The sequence below is a fragment of the Hyla sarda genome, unplaced genomic scaffold (assembly GCF_029499605.1).
Source record: "Hyla sarda isolate aHylSar1 unplaced genomic scaffold, aHylSar1.hap1 scaffold_2055, whole genome shotgun sequence".
Lineage (NCBI taxonomy): Eukaryota > Metazoa > Chordata > Amphibia > Anura > Hylidae > Hyla > Hyla sarda.
In genome coordinates this window covers 6,986-25,000 of record NW_026608719.1, presented here as the reverse complement: position 1 = coordinate 25,000, position 18,015 = coordinate 6,986, and the positions used below count along the sequence as shown (strand labels likewise).

Here is an 18,015-nt window from a genome sequence, read left to right as displayed (position 1 = left end):
CCTGTTATCTTCCTCCTACAGATGTCTCCCCCAACCCCCTGTTATCTTCCTCCTACAGATGTCTCCCCCAACCCCCTATTATCCTCCTTACTGATTTCTCCCCCAACCCCCTGTTATCTTCCTCCTACAGATGTCTCCCCCAACCCCCTGTTATCTTCCTCCTACAGATGTCTCCCCCAACCCCCTGTTATCTTCCTCCTACAGATGTCTCCCCAACCCCTGTTATCTTCCTTACAGATGTCTCCCCCAACCCCCTATTATCTTCCTTACTGATGTCTCCCCCAACCCCCTATTATCTTCCTTACTGATGTCTCCCCCAACCCCCTATTATCTTCCTTACAGATGTCTCCCCCAACCCCCTATTATCTTCCTCCTACAGATGTCTCCCCCAATCCCCTATTATCTTCCTCCTACAGATGTCTCCCCCAATCCCCTATTATCTTCCTCCTACAGATGTCTCCCCCAACCCCGTTATCTTCCTTACTGATGTCTCCCCCAACCCCCTATTATCTTCCTCCTACAGATGTCCCCCCAACCCCCTGTTATCTTCCTTACTGATGTCTCCCCCAACCCCCTATTATCTTCCTCCTACAGATGTCTCCCCCAACCCCCTGTTATCTTCCTCCTACAGATGTCTCCCCCAACCCCCTGTTATCTTCCTCCTACAGATGTCTCCCCCAACCCCCTGTTATCTTCCTCCTACAGATGTCTCCCCAACCCCCTATTATCTTCCTCCTACAGATGTCTCCCCCAACCCCCTATTATCTTCCTCCTACAGATGTCTCCCCCAACCCCCTATTATCCTCCTCCTAGAGATGTCTCCCCCAACCCCCTGTTATCTTCCTCCTACATATGTCTCCCCCAACCCCCTGTATCTTCCTCCTACAGATGTCTCCCCCAACCCCCTGTTATCTTCCTCCTACAGATGTCTCCCCCAACCCCCTGTTATCTTCCTCCTACAGATGTCTCCCCCAACCCCCTATTATCTTCCTTACAGATGTCTCCCCCAACCCCCTGTTATCTTCCTCCTAACGATGTCTCCCCCAACCCCCTGTTATCTTCCTCCTACAGATGTCTCCCCCAACCCCCTATTATCTTCCTCCTACAGATGTCTCCCCCAACCCCCTGTTATCTTCCTCCTAACGATGTCTCCCCCAACCCCCTGTTATCTTCCTCCTACAGATGTCTCCCCCAACCCCCTATTATCTTCCTTACAGATGTCTCCCCCAACCCCCTGTTATCTTCCTCCTACAGATGTCTCCCCCAACCCCCTATTATCTTCCTTACTGATGTCTCCCCCAGCCCCCTGTTATCTTCCTCCTACAGATGTCTCCCCCAACCCCCTGTTATCTTCCTCCTACAGATGTCTCCCCCAACCCCGTTATCTTCCTCCTACAGATGTCTCCCCCAACCCCCTGTTATCTTCCTCCTACAGATGTCTCCCCCAACCCCGTTATCTTCCTCCTAACGATGTCTCCCCCAACCCCCTGTTATCTTCCTCCTACAGATGTCTCCCCCAACCCCCTGTTATCTTCCTCCTACAGATGTCTCCCCCAACCCCCTATTGTCTTCCTCCTACAGATGTCTCCCTCAAACCCCTATTGTCTTCCTCCTACAGATGTCTCCCCCAACCCCCTATTGTCTTCCTCCTACAGATGTCTCCCTCAAACCCCTATTGTCTTCCTCCTACAGATGTCTCCCCCAACCCCTATTATCTTCCTTACAGATATCTCCCCCAACCCCCTATTGTCTTCCTCTTACAGATGTCTCCTCTATTGTCTTCCTCTTACAGATGTCTCCTCTATTGTCTTCCTCTTACAGATGTCTCCTTTCCTCTATTGTCTTCCTCTTACAGATGTCTCCTTTCCTCTATTGTCTTCCTCTTACAGATGTCTCCTCTATTGTCTTCCTCTTACAGATGTCTCCTTTCCTCTGTCTTCCTCCTACATATGTCTCCTCTCCCCTATTGTCTTCCTCTTAAAGATGTCTCCTCTCTTGTCTTCCTCCTACAGATGTCTCCTCTATTGTCTTCCTCTTACAGATGTCTCCTTTCCTCTATTGTCTTCCTCTTACAGATGTCTCCTTTCCTCTATTGTCTTCCTCTTACAGATGTCTCCTCTATTGTCTTCCTCTTACAGATGTCTCCTTTCCTCTGTCTTCCTCCTACATATGTCTCCTCTCCCCTATTGTCTTCCTCTTAAAGATGTCTCCTCTCTTGTCTTCCTCCTACAGATGTCTCCTCTATTGTCTTCCTCTTACAGATGTCTCCTTTCCTCTATTGTCTTCCTCTTACAGATGTCTCCTTTCCTCTATTGTCTTCCTCTTACAGATGTCTCCTTTCCTCTATTGTCTTCCTCTTACAGATGTCTCCTTTCCTCTATTGTCTTCCTCTTACAGATGTCTCCTCTATTGTCTTCCTCTTACAGATGTCTCCTTTCCTCTGTCTTCCTCCTACATATGTCTCCTCTCCCCTATTGTCTTCCTCTTAAAGATGTCTCCTCTCTTGTCTTCCTCCTACAGATGTCTCCTCTCCTCTCTTGTCTTCCTCCTACAGATGTCTCCTCTATTGTCTTCCTCTTCCATATGCCTGATCACATAGCCCCTTATAGTGTGTCCCGACTCCTCCTAGTCAGGTGTCTAGTTTGGTGTTGTACATCATCACTGAAGGTCTTCTGCCTCCCGCACTCTAGGTGACACGTTATATTAGGGGGGGGGGGACTTGTTCACCTTTGACCCTTGTTCTTGCTTCCTTCCCAGAGTCCTCTCCTCGGTATAAGATGTCTGACAGTCAAGAGTTCCTGTCCACCAGCAGCACTGGGACTATGTTCAGTTTCACCTGCTCCGGATCTCTGTCACATGACCGCTCTACCTCGGAGTGTTCTCTCAGGAACGTTCCGCAGGCAGTCTCCCTGGAGGAGCTCCGCTCAGAGCTGTCTCTACTGGGGTTCAACTCTGTTCCCCAACAAAGGCTTCTACAGTTCAAGCAGGACCTGGAGCATCTGATGCACAGCCGAGCGCCCCTGGAGGTTTCCTCAGGATCTGCTGAAGACACCACAGGGCCCACAAAGGATGGTGAAGGTTGGGACAAGCTCCCTGTATGGTCTTCTCTAAATCAGGAGCGTTCACTCCAAGCCCCAGCTCACAATGACGACACAGATTCCTACACTAAGCACACACTCAGAGTGGGTGCTCCGAATACGCAAAAACCAAGGCCACCAGTTCTGACCCGTAAAGTCATGCGCAGGAAAAGTGACGGTCAGCTGCAGGTGTGTGATGAGTCCCAGCTGTCCATGGAGACCGATCCAGAAGGTTCAACAGTCTCTAGTGGAGAGTCCCGAGCGGTCAAGTCCTTTATCCGTCTTCCACCATATTCCCTGCTGGAGCAGTACCGGCAGCGCTCAGACCCTGTAGGCCGCTACCAAGAATACAAGCAGAGCTGGGACGCCTTCCAGGTGTCTGTAGAGAAAAGCAAGAAGGAACTACGATGGGGAGTCAGAGAGAGGATGATGTCAGCCCCACCCATGCCGCTCCCCCGGGCTCTACCAACGCCCAACTCATACGTGATCCCCACAGAGAAGAAGAGGTACGGCCTACGATGGGCCATCCGACAGGACCTGGTGCAAGGAAACCTTCCAGGAGGGGGCTCCTCATAGGTGGCTGCAATCCTAAGACACGTCTTCATGTAGTTTGCTGCAGTCCTCAGGCACGTCTTCCTGTAGGTTGCTGCAGTCCCCAGAAGCGTCTTCCTGTAGGTTGCTGCAGTCCTCAGGCACTTCTTCTTGTAGGTTGCTGCAGTCCCCAGAAGCGTCTTCCTGTAGGTTGCTGCAGTCCTCAGGCACTTCTTCTTGTAGGTTGCTGCATTCTACATGGATTATGTGATATCAGTGATTGGATGTATTTTTGTATGAATAAAATAAATTCACTTTTTTATATTTTATTGCAAAATCTCTTTATTAAATGCACAAAACATTAAAATAAAGTGAAGTATTGGGCGCCCTGCACCACGGACCATGACTGGTAGGGGGGGGGGGGGGCATGATTGGGAGGGGAAGGCATTGATTGAGGAGGAGGGGGTGGGGGATGACTGAGGAGGGTGGGCCATGACTGAGGAGGGGGGTGGGGGATGACTGAGGAGGGGTGGGCCATGACTGAGGACCATGAGGAGTTACAGGGCCCCCAGCGCTTCACCCATGAAGATTCTTTCTCCACCTTTTGTGTGAAACTTGAAATCTCGAGGGCCTTCAAAGACCAGAACAATGGTGGAACCAAAGTTAAATTCTCCCAGAGGGTCCCCCTTTGCCAGGGCTAGGCCGGTGGGCCCGTACTGCTCCGTGTAGCTGCAGTCATGATGTTTTCCTTTCTTGTGACAAGAATGATTTGTGCGTAGGTTCTTGAAAGAGGAAAATGAGTTTATCAGAAATGATGTCTGTCATCCGGTGACTCCCATCCCTCCAACACTGTGCACCAAGCTTCTTCCCCATCTGTGCACCCAGTCATGCCTTTCCCCCCCCCCCCCCCCCCCAGCAACACTGTGCACTTCGCCAACACCTTCCCCCAACACTGCACCAAGGAGGAAACAGCTGGTTCTGGGAGAACCTGGTGAGGCTACCGCAGAACTCCGGCAGAAAAATCTGATTTTGGCTATAAGGTGTTCACCCGAGAGTTGTGTACAAAAGCAGGTTTTATTATTTCAGAAAACATGCAGGATAAATGGGACAACGCATTTCAAAGGTTCATCCTTCTTCAGGTCCTTTTCCTGAAAAAGGACCTGAAGAAGAGAGACGAACCTTTGAAACACGTTGTCCCATTTATCATGCATGTTTTATGAAATAATAAAGCCTGCATTTGTACACAACTCTAGGGTGTGCACCTTATAGCCGAAATCAGATTTTTCTGCCGGAGTTCTGCGGTGGTCTCGCCAGGTTTTCCCAGAACCAGCTGTTTCCTCCTTGTATCTACACCACTGGCACAGCGGGACCGACGGCAGGCTGCCTCCTTACACTGCACACTGCTACCTGTTACATGCGATCGCCAGTGTTGTGCCTACCTGCACAACACGCGTAAGTGAGCAATATTCTTACTTTTGACAACTGTCCAACCTATTACAATTGCACTATATTGCGCCATCTCTGCTTTTCTTCCCCTCTTCTGCTCCAACACTGCACCAAGCTTCTTCCCCTTCTGTGCACCCAGTTATGCCTTCCCCCCCCAACTGTGCACCTCACCAACACCTTCCCTCCCAACACTGTGCCCCTCGCCAACACCTTCCCTCCCAACACTGCCCTTCGCCAACACCTTCCCTCCCAACACTGCCCCTCGCCAATGCCTTTCCCCCAACACTGTGCCCCTCGCCAATGCCTTTCCCCCAACACTGTGCCCCTCGCCAACAACTTTCCCCCAACACTGTGCCCCTCGCCAACAACTTTCCCCCAACACTGTGCACCTCGTCAACACTTTTCCCCCACACTTTTCTCCCACACCATGGTGCGCCCATCTGCTGCGTTCTCCCTCAGCTGTGCCCCCAGCTTTTATGTGTATGGGTGGATCAGCAATTAACTTATCTTGGGAGATGTGGTACTTACTGAATCACCATAGATGCGGATGGAGCCGACATTGGTGGCACCTACAGCAGTAAGGGAGAAGAAGCCAAACTGCCATTGTCCACTGAGAACCACACGCTCATTCTGACAGAATAGTTCAGGGACCCATCGGGCAACATGGGGGCTGACTGAGAGCAAGGATCCTAGAGGGAGCAGAAAGAAAGATTAATTCCACTGGATGTGACTGCGCAGGAGGAACACTGACTGTTCCAGCAGATGTGGCTGTGAGGAGGAGGACCACTGACTGTTCCAGTAGATGTGGCTGTGCTGAGGAGGAACACTGACTGTTCCAGCAGATGTGGCTGTGTGGAGGAGGAACACTGACTGTTCCAGCAGATGTGGCGGTGAGGAGGAGGAACAGCGACTGTTCCAGTATATGTGGCTGTGTGGAGGAGGGACATGGAATGTTCCACTGGATGTGACTGTGCGCAGGAGGGACACGGACAGGAAAGGCCATATTCCATCAGCCATAATGTGCACTGAGTTTACCTGGAAAATGTCTTCGGTGCTGAATGCTCCAGTCGGCCGGAGAATGGAATCGATGATAATCTCCTGGAGCCAAGTACACAACGTGGTGGTAGAGACGATTAGAGGGACGGACGCCCAACTGCTTCACAAATTTAAGGTCTAGAACAAAAAAAGATGTCAACAGCAAGAAAGACCTGTCTAAGGGTACTTTCACACTACGTTTGTTGCTGGTATACCACGGTTTTTAGGTCCGATCAAAAAACAGCATACGGGGCAAAAATGAGACAACCGGAGTCAGCGTTTGACTCCGGTCAGCTCATTGAAATGAACGGGGTTCGGGCAGGATCCGGCTGGGATACGGGAGCGGACGGATCCAGCAACCGTACACTACAAACGTAGTGTGAAAGCACCCTAAGAGTCTCCTGCGTGGTCAGTGTGGAGACACGTGGGATAAATTACTATGGAGAAGACAAAGCTGCCGCTGGTCCCACCATACAGGGTATATAGCAGTGCTGTGTGAGGACTGTAGGGACGACTCTGGACAGCAAGATCTGACTATAACGTTGTGCCACGTCCTCAGTGGATCAGTAGGACCGGACAAGCTTCAGACTGGCCACATGTGACAGGCTGACACCACTGCACATCTACAAATTTTTTTTTGGTAGGGAGGAGTCTGTTGTGTACCGGAGTATCCTGACTCCCGCCAGTCTTGAGTTCCCAGGAAGTTCTCCAATGAATACGAGAGACCTTTCACTTGTTCAATCTGTGAACCGCGGGTTCGGCCACAATGTAGGACCCGACCATCACAAGGACTGACCTACAAGACACAGATATACAGAGTAATGGTGAATGTGATCCAGGCTACATACAAGAAGACAGCCTCATCTATAGACTGGAAGAGCAGTCACCAACCAACCACACCATCCTCAGGACAGACAAGTGATCAGCCGAGGACAAGCAAAGCTGGATGGCCCATTGCCTCTTCTATAGACTGGAAGAGCAGTCGCCAACCAACCACACCGTCCTCAGGACAGACAAGTGATCAGCCGAGGACAAGCAAAGCTGGATGGCCCATTGCCTCTTCTATAGACTGGAAGAGCAGTCGCCAACCAACCACACCGTCCTCAGGACAGACAAGTGATCAGCCGAGGACAAGCAAAGCTGGATGGCCCATTGCCTCTTCTATAGACTGGAAGAGCAGTCGCCAACCAACCACACCGTCCTCAGGACAGACAAGTGATCAGCCGAGGACAAGCAAAGCTGGATGGCCCATTGCCTCTTCTATAGACTGGAAGAGCAGTCACCGACCAACCACACCTTCCTCAGGACACGAGTGATCTCCTGCTATGGATTATCTAAGACCATCCCCATCCATTATTCGGTTACACTTTACGGCCATTTCCTTGGATTGTGGAGATTTGGTATTTCTGGCCTAACCCTAACTGAGGGCAGCAGAGACACTTACTGAGAAGAAGCTGAGAAGTAAAGTAAAGGACATGTGAGGCCTAATCCCTACAAGAAAGCAATAACACTGTGTGTTAGGACGGAGTAGGCAGAAGAGCTGACGGTAGTGCGAGAGGTTGAAGTTCACCATACTCACTAAGTACTGAGGAGAAATGGTGCGAGCGGTCGCCTTTAATGGACGCCGGAATAGCTCCCCCAGATTCTTGTATCTGTTAAGATCTTCCACTTCAGCTTCTTGCATGTTTACAGAGAATGCCCAGACATACATGGACAGAAGGGGGCGCCGCAGCCAGTGGGGCAGGCTAACCTCATTCAACAGTCCCCAAAGGCGAGACAGGAGGCGCGTGGGCGCTCTGGTGTATACAGCCTGTGGGCGAGAAGATGGCGGCAGTCAAGACAAATAGAAAAATACATTTCCTGGTAGTTCAGATGATACAGCGCCCCCTAGTGATGAGCTTACTGAAGTCTCCAATCATTATACCACTCTGCGGGGTGCTGATGGGACCGCACACACTCGGGAGGGAAGTATAACAAATGTATAAAATGACACGTTTCTAGGTCAAACTGACCTCTTTCAGGTCTAGTCCTAAATAAAAGGATTGACCTAGAAACGCATCGCAGCCTGAATAAGTCCGATCGACCTAGAAAGGCGTTTCACTCTGAAGAGGTTGAATGACCCAGAAATGCGCCTATAGAAAAGGTTTGAAGCAAAGTCATTGGAGGTGGGCATTTGTTGGTTCAATCCGGGCCCCACAAGATTCTTCTGTGGTGCTGGAGGTTTGTGGACATGGAAACAAACAGTGTAACCTGTGAAAAGACCGCGAGGCACCATCAGATACACCGCCCCATGCTAACACTAGAGCATCTGTACTCACCCGGCTGACCCGTGTAGTTGGGTGTAAACCGGCCTTCGCCAGGGGTTTTAGGATCTGCCAGGACCGTAAGCGAAGAAACGGTGGTCGTAGCTGCCCGATCCGGCGCTTAATAGAAAGGCGAGGAACTGATAACCTGTGTACGAAGAGGAGATTTAGGGGGAGGGACGTCTAAGGGGATGAAGGAGGATGTGAGGAACAGGAAAAGATGGAAGGTAGATGAAGGGAACTAAGTGTGTCTGATGAGGGGTATATGTATGTCCTGGGCAGGCAAGTGTGTGTGACGAGGGGTATATGTATGTCCTGGGCAGGTAAGTGTGTCTGATGAGGGGTATATGTATGTCCTGAGCAGGTAAGTGTGTCTGATGAAGGGTATATGTATGTCCTGAGCAGGTAAGTGTGTGGGATGAGGGGTATATGTATGTCCTGAGCAGATAAGTGTGTCTGATGAGGGGTATATGTATGTCCTGAGCAGGTAAGTGTGTCTGATGAGGGGTATATGTATGTCCTGAGCAGATAAGTGTGTCTGATGAGGGGTATATGTATGTCCTGAGCAGGTAAGTGTGTGGGATGAGGGGTATATGTATGTCCTGAGCAGGTAAGTGTGTGGGATGAGGGGTATATGTATGTCCTGAGCAGGTAAGTGTGTCTGATGAGGGGTATATGTATGTCCTGAGCAGATAAGTGTGTCTGATGAGGGGTATATGTATGTCCTGAGCAGGTAAGTGTGTCTAATGAGGGGTATATGTATGTCCTGGGCAGATAAGTGTGTGGGATGAGGGTATATGTATGTCCTGAGCAGATAAGTGTGTCTGATGGGGGGTATATGTATGTCCTGAGAAGGTAAGTGTGTGGGATGAGGGGTATATGTATGTCCTGAGCAGATAAGTGTGTCTGATGAGGGGTATATGTATGTCCTGAGCAGGTAAGTGTGTCTGATGAGGGGTATATGTATGTCCTGAGCAGGTAAGTGTGTCTGATGAGGGGTATATGTATGTCCTGAGCAGGTAAGTGTGTCTGATGAGGGGTATATGTATGTCCTGAGCAGGTAAGTGTGTCTGATGAGGGGTATATGTATGTCCTGAGCAGGTAAGTGTGTCTGATGAGGGGTATATGTATGTCCTGAGCAGGTAAGTGTGTCTGATGAGGGGAATATGTATGTCCTGAGCAGGTAAGTGTGTCTGATGAGGGGTATATGTATGTCCTGAGCAGGTAAGTGTGTCTGATGAGGGGTATATGTATGTCCTGAGCAGGTAAGTGTGTCTGATGAGGGGTATATGTATGTCCTGAGCAGGTAAGTGTGTCTGATGAGGGGTATATGTATGTCCTGAGCAGGTAAGTGTGTCTGATGAGGGGTATATGTATGTCCTGAGCAGGTAAGTGTGTCTGATGAGGGGTATATGTATGTCCTGAGCAGGTAAGTGTGTCTGATGAGGGGTACACACCATTTCTTTGACCTTTGAACTCCACTTCCAGAATGGGCTGTTGCTTTGCACATGGTGCATCAAGATGAAACCTGTAAATATACAGTAAGAAAAGTCATATACATATTACATACAATACTCAGTATACAGCACATATTACATACAATACTCAGTATACAGCACATATTACATACAATACTCAGTATACGGCACATATTACATACAATACTCAGTATACAGCACATATTACATACAATACTCAGTATACGGCACATATTACATACAATACTCAGTATACGGCACATATTACATACAATACTCAGTATACAGCACATATTACATACAATACTCAGTATACGGCACATATTACATACAATACTCAGTATACGGCACATATTACATACAATCCTCAGTATACAGCACATATTACATACAATACTCAGTATACGGCACATATTACATCCAATACTCAGTATACGGCACATATTACATCCAATACTCAGTATACGGCACATATTACATACAATACTCAGTATACGGCACATATTACATACAATACTCAGTATACGGCACATATTACATACAATACTCAGTATACGGCACATATTACATACAATACTCAGTATACGGCACATATTACATACAATACTCAGTATACGGCACATATTACATCCAATACTCAGTATACGGCACATATTACATCCAATACTCAGTATACGGCACATATTACATCCAATACTCAGTATACGGCACATATTACATACAATACTCAGTATACAGCACATATTACATACAATACTCAGTATACGGCACATATTACATACAGCGTAGTATACAGCACATATTACATACAATACTCAGTATACGGCACATATTACATACAATACTCAGTATACGGCACATATTACATCCAATACTCAGTATACGGCACATATTACATACAATACTCAGTATACAGCACATATTACATACAATACTCAGTATACAGCACACATTACATACAATACTCAGTATACAGCACATATTACATACAATACTCAGTATACAGCACATATTACATACAATACTCAGTATACGGCACATATTACATACAATCCTCAGTATACAGCACATATTACATACAATACTCAGTATACAGCACACATTACATACAATACTCAGTATACGGCACATATTACATACAATACTCAGTATACGGCACACATTACATACAATACTCAGTATACAGCACATATTACATACAATCCTCAGTATACAGCACACATTACATACAATACTCAGTATACAGCACATATTACATACAATACTCAGTATACGGCACATATTACATACAATACTCAGTATACGGCACATATTACATACAATCCTCAGTATACAGCACATATTACATACAATACTCAGTATACAGCACACATTACATACAATCCTCAGTATACAGCACATATTACATACAATACTCAGTATACGGCACACATTACATACAGCGTAGTATACAGCACATATTACATACAATACTCAGTATACAGCACATATTACATACAATACTCAGTATATGGCATATATAACATACAATACTCAGTATACAGCACATATTACATACAATACTCAGTATACAGCACATATTACATACAATACTCAGTATACAGCACATATTACATACAATACTCAGTATACAGCACATATTACATACAGCGTAGTATACAGCACATATTACATACAGCGTAGTATACAGCACATATTACATACAATACTCGGTATACAGCACATATTACATACAATACTCAGTATACGGCACACGTTACATACAGCGTAGTATACGGCACATATTACATACAATACTCAGTATACAGCACATATTACATACAATACTCAGTATACAGCACATATTACATACAATACTCGGTATACAGCACATATTACATACAATACTCAGTATACAGCACATATTACATACAATACTCAGTATACAGCACATATTACATACAATACTCAGTATACAGCACATATTACATACAATACTCAGTATACAGCACACATTACATACAATACTCAGTATACAGCACATATTACATACAATACTCAGTATACGGCACATATTACATACAATACTCAGTATACGGCACACGTTACATACAGCGTAGTATACGGCACATATTACATACAATACTCAGTATACAGCACACATTACATACAATACTCAGTATACAGCACACATTACATACAATACTCAGTATACAGCACACATTACATACAATACTCAGTATACAGCACATATTACATACAATACTCAGTATACGGCACATTACATACAATACTCAGTATACAGCACACATTACATACAATACTCAGTATACAGCACACATTACATACAATACTCAGTATACAGCACACATTACATACAATACTCAGTATACAGCACACATTACATACAATACTCAGTATACAGCACACATTACATACAATACTCAGTATACAGCACATATTACATACAATACTCAGTATACAGCACATATTACATACAATACTCAGTATACGGCACATATTACATACAGCGTAGTATACAGCACATATTACATACAATATTCAGTATACAGCACATATTACATACAATACTCAGTATACAGCACATATTACATACAATACTCAGTATACAGCACATATTACATATAATACTCAGTATACAGCACAAATTACATACAGCGTAGTATACAGCACATTACATACAGCGTAGTATACAGCACATATTACATACAATATTCAGTATACAGCACATATTACATACAATACTCAGTATACAGCACATATTACATATAATACTCAGTATACAGCACATATTACATACAATACTCAGTATACGGCACATATTACATACAATACTCAGTATACAGCACATATTACATACAATACTCAGTATACAGCATATTACATACAATACTCAGTATACAGCACATATTACATACAGCGTAGTATACAGCACATATTACATACAATACTCAGTATACGGCACATATTACATACAATACTCAGTATACGGCACATATTACATACAATACTCAGTATACAGCACATATTACATACAGCGTAGTATACAGCACACATTACATACAATACTCAGTATACAGCACATATTACATACAATACTCAGTATACAGCACATATTACATACAATACTCAGTATACGGCACATATTACATACAATACTCAGTATACAGCACATATTACATACAATACTCAGTATACGGCACATATTACATACAATACTCAGTATACGGCACATATTACATACAATACTCAGTATACAGCACATATTACATACAATACTCAGTATACAGCACATATTACATACAATACTCAGTATACGGCACATATTACATACAATACTCAGTATACAGCACATATTACATACAATACTCAGTATACGGCACATATTACATACAATACTCAGTATACGGCACATATTACATACAATACTCAGTATACGGCACATATTACATACAATACTCAGTATACGGCACATATTACATACAATACTCAGTATACGGCACATATTACATACAATCCTCAGTATACAGCACATATTACATACAATACTCAGTATACGGCACATATTACATCCAATACTCAGTATACGGCACATATTACATCCAATACTCAGTATACGGCACATATTACATCCAATACTCAGTATACGGCACATATTACATACAATACTCAGTATACGGCACATATTACATACAATACTCAGTATACGGCACATATTACATACAATACTCAGTATACGGCACATATTACATACAACACTCAGTATACGGCACATATTACATCCAATACTCAGTATACGGCACATATTACATCCAATACTCAGTATACGGCACATATTACATACAATACTCAGTATACAGCACATATTACATACAATACTCAGTATACGGCACATATTACATACAGCGTAGTATACGGCACATATTACATACAATACTCAGTATACAGCACACATTACATACAATACTCAGTATACAGCACACATTACATACAATACTCAGTATACAGCACACATTACATACAATACTCAGTATACAGCACATATTACATACAATACTCAGTATACGGCACATTACATACAATACTCAGTATACAGCACACATTACATACAATACTCAGTATACAGCACACATTACATACAATACTCAGTATACAGCACACATTACATACAATACTCAGTATACAGCACACATTACATACAATACTCAGTATACAGCACACATTACATACAATACTCAGTATACAGCACATATTACATACAATACTCAGTATACAGCACATATTACATACAATACTCAGTATACGGCACATATTACATACAGCGTAGTATACAGCACATATTACATACAATATTCAGTATACAGCACATATTACATACAATACTCAGTATACAGCACATATTACATACAATACTCAGTATACAGCACATATTACATATAATACTCAGTATACAGCACAAATTACATACAGCGTAGTATACAGCACATTACATACAGCGTAGTATACAGCACATATTACATACAGCGTAGTATACAGCACATATTACATACAGCGTAGTATACAGCACATATTACATACAGCGTAGTATACAGCACATATTACATACAGCGTAGTATACAGCACATATTACATACAGCGTAGTATGCAGCACATATTACATACAATACTCAGTATACGGCACATATTACATACAGCGTAGTATACAGCACATTACATACAGTGTAGTATACAGCACATATTACATACAATACTCAGTATACAGCACATATTACATACAATACTCAGTATACAGCACATATTACATACAATACTCAGTATACAGCACATATTACATACAATACTCAGTATACGGCACATATTACATACAATACTCAGTATACAGCACATATTACATACAATACTCAGTATACGGCACATATTACATACAATACTCAGTATACGGCACATATTACATACAATACTCAGTATACAGCACATATTACATATAATACTCAGTATACAGCACATATTACATGCAATACTCAGTATACAGCACATATTACATACAATACTCAGTATACAGCACATTACATACAATACTCAGTATACGGCACATATTACATACAGCGTAGTATACAGCACATATTACATACAATACTCAGTATACAGCACATATTACATACAATACTCAGTATACAGCACATATTACATACAATACTCAGTATACAGCACATATTACATACAGCGTAGTATACAGCACATATTACATACAATACTCAGTATACGGCACATATTACATACAATACTCAGTATACGGCACATATTACATACAGCGTAGTATACAGCACACATTACATACAATACTCAGTATACGGCACATATTACATACAGCGTAGTATACAGCACATATTACATACAATACTCAGTATACAGCACATATTACATACAATACTCAGTATACAGCACATATTACATACAGCGTAGTATACAGCACACATTACATACAATACTCAGTATACAGCACATATTACATACAATACTCAGTATACAGCACATATTACATACAGCGTAGTATACAGCACACATTACATACAATACTCAGTATACAGCACATATTACATACAATACTCAGTATACAGCACATATTACATACAATACTCAGTATACGGCACATATTACATACAATACTCAGTATACAGCACACATTACATACAATACTCAGTATACAGCACATATTACATACAATACTCAGTATACAGCACATATTACATACAATACTCAGTATACGGCACATATTACATACAATACTCAGTATACAGCACACATTACATACAATACTCAGTATACAGCACATATTACATACAATACTCAGTATACAGCACATATTACATACAATACTCAGTATACAGCACACATTACATACAATACTCAGTATACAGCACATATTACATACAATACTCAGTATACAGCACATATTACATACAGCGTAGTATACAGCACACATTACATACAATACTCAGTATACAGCACATATTACATACAATACTCAGTATACAGCACATATTACATACAGCGTAGTATACAGCACATATTACATACAATACTCAGTATACGGCACATATTACATACAGCGTAGTATACAGCACATATTACATACAGCGTAGTATACAGCACATATTACATACAATACTCAGTATACGGCACATATTACATACAGCGTAGTATACAGCACACATTACATACAATACTCAGTATACGGCACATATTACATACAATACTCAGTATACAGCACATATTACATACAATACTCAGTATACAGCACATATTACATACAATACTCAGTATACAGCACATATTACATACAATACTCAGTATACAGCACATATTACATACAATACTCAGTATACAGCACATATTACATACAATACTCAGTATACAGCACATATTACATACAATACTAAGTATACGGCACATATTACATACAATACTCAGTATACGGCACATATTACATACAATACTCAGTATACGGCACACATTACATACAATACTCAGTATACAGCACACATTACATACAATACTCAGTATACAGCACATATTACATACAATACTCAGTATACAGCACATATTACATACAATACTCAGTATACAGCACATATTACATATAATACTCAGTATACAGCACATATTACATACAATACTCAGTATACGGCACATATTACATATAATACTCAGTATACGGCACATATTACATACAATACTCAGTATACAGCACATATTACATACAATACTCAGTATACGGCACATATTACATACAATACTCAGTATACGGCACATATTACATATAATACTCAGTATACGGCACATATTACATATAATACTCAGTATACAGCACATATTACATACAATACTCAGTATACAGCACATTACATACAATACTCAGTATACAGCACACATTACATACAATACTCAGTATACGGCACATATTACATATAATACTCAGTATACGGCACATATTACATATAATACTCAGTATACAGCACATATTACATACAGCGTAGTATACAGCACACATTACATACAATACTCAGTATACAGCACATATTACATACAATACTCAGTACACGGCACATATTACATACAGCGTAGTATACAGCACATATTACATACAATACTCAGTATACGGCACATATTACATACAATACTCAGTATACAGCACATATTACATACAATACTCAGTATACGGCACATATTACATATAATACTCAGTATACGGCACATATTACATATAATACTCAGTATACAGCACATATTACATACAATACTCAGTATACAGCAGTCACGCGCCTCCTTTTCCTGGTCACACTATATACAGGATACAGATGATGTGGACCCTTTATGGAGTGTCAGCTCATGAGCTGAGATCTGGCAGCCAATCTGGCCGCAGAGCCAAGAGGGGGCGGACTCTGACCATTTACTCCTCGTGTGCTGGAAGCTTTTTTTATTAAAGGGACAAGGGCCATTTACTAAGCATTGAATGTGTTTTTTTTCCCCCGAAAGAATACACAGCAGATCAGGGGTTAACACTGTCTTCTTTCTGGGGCCCCAGGGGTCCAATCCAAAAAAAGCTGTAATCTGCCTTCAACCCCCTGTTCTTTACTTTCCTGACACCCTCAGGTTCCTTATCAGAGAGTTTAGATTGTGAGCTCCTGGGATCAGGGGAGAGGTCAAATATACAGAACCGTATATAATGTAATATAATGGAATATTGTGTAGAATATATCATCTATACATGTAATATAATGTGTATACAGAACCGTATATAATGTTATATAATGGAATATTGTGGAGAATATATCATCTATACATGTAATATAATGTGTATACAGAACCGTATATAATGTTATATAATGGAATATTGTGGAGAATATATCATCTATACATGTAATATAATGTGTATACAGAACCGTATATAATGTTATATAATGGAATATTGTGGAGATTATATAATCTATACATGTAATATAATGTGTATACAGAACCGTATATAATGTTATATAATGGAATATTGTGGAGATTATATCATCTATACATGTAATATAATGTGTATACAGAACCGTATATAATGTTATATAATGGAATATTGTGGAGATTATATCATCTATACAT

At 42.4% G+C, this 18,015-nt stretch overlaps 2 protein-coding genes across 5 annotated transcripts in view; one reads left to right on the top strand and one right to left on the bottom strand.

The window, feature by feature from the left end:
- Positions 1–3,888, top strand: part of HYLS1 (HYLS1 centriolar and ciliogenesis associated) — a 6,646-nt gene extending 2,758 nt beyond the window's left edge. The window contains exons 2-3 of one of the 3 annotated variants that reach the window (XR_008865080.1): positions 2,758–3,785; positions 3,852–3,882. Coding sequence is in view for 2 of the 3 variants with exons in the window: in XM_056552895.1 (XP_056408870.1) it covers positions 2,778–3,653 (876 nt within the window). In the remaining variant the exon portion in view is untranslated. Of the gene's footprint in view, positions 1–2,757 lie in introns of all 3 variants that reach the window. The other 2 variants (XM_056552895.1, XM_056552894.1) reach the window with 2 other exon arrangements.
- A 95-nt stretch (positions 3,889–3,983) lies between these two features.
- LOC130318581 (phosphatidylserine decarboxylase proenzyme, mitochondrial-like) lies at positions 3,984–17,290 on the bottom strand. 2 transcript variants are annotated; one of them, XM_056552892.1, is made up of 8 exons: positions 17,167–17,290; positions 9,850–9,920; positions 8,408–8,540; positions 7,669–7,899; positions 6,753–6,885; positions 6,090–6,227; positions 5,583–5,743; positions 3,984–4,390 (listed from the first exon to the last, which is right to left on the bottom strand). In XM_056552892.1, the coding sequence occupies exons 2-8, from the start codon at positions 9,900–9,902 to the stop codon at positions 4,166–4,168; spliced, it is 1,074 nt and encodes a 357-aa protein (XP_056408867.1). In that variant the 5' UTR covers positions 9,903–9,920; positions 17,167–17,290; the 3' UTR covers positions 3,984–4,165. The 2 variants fall into 2 exon arrangements, with proteins under 2 accessions (XP_056408867.1, XP_056408868.1); XM_056552893.1 differs by lacking the exon at positions 17,167–17,290 and adding an exon at positions 10,653–10,668.
- Between the last annotated feature and the right edge of the window lie 725 nt (positions 17,291–18,015).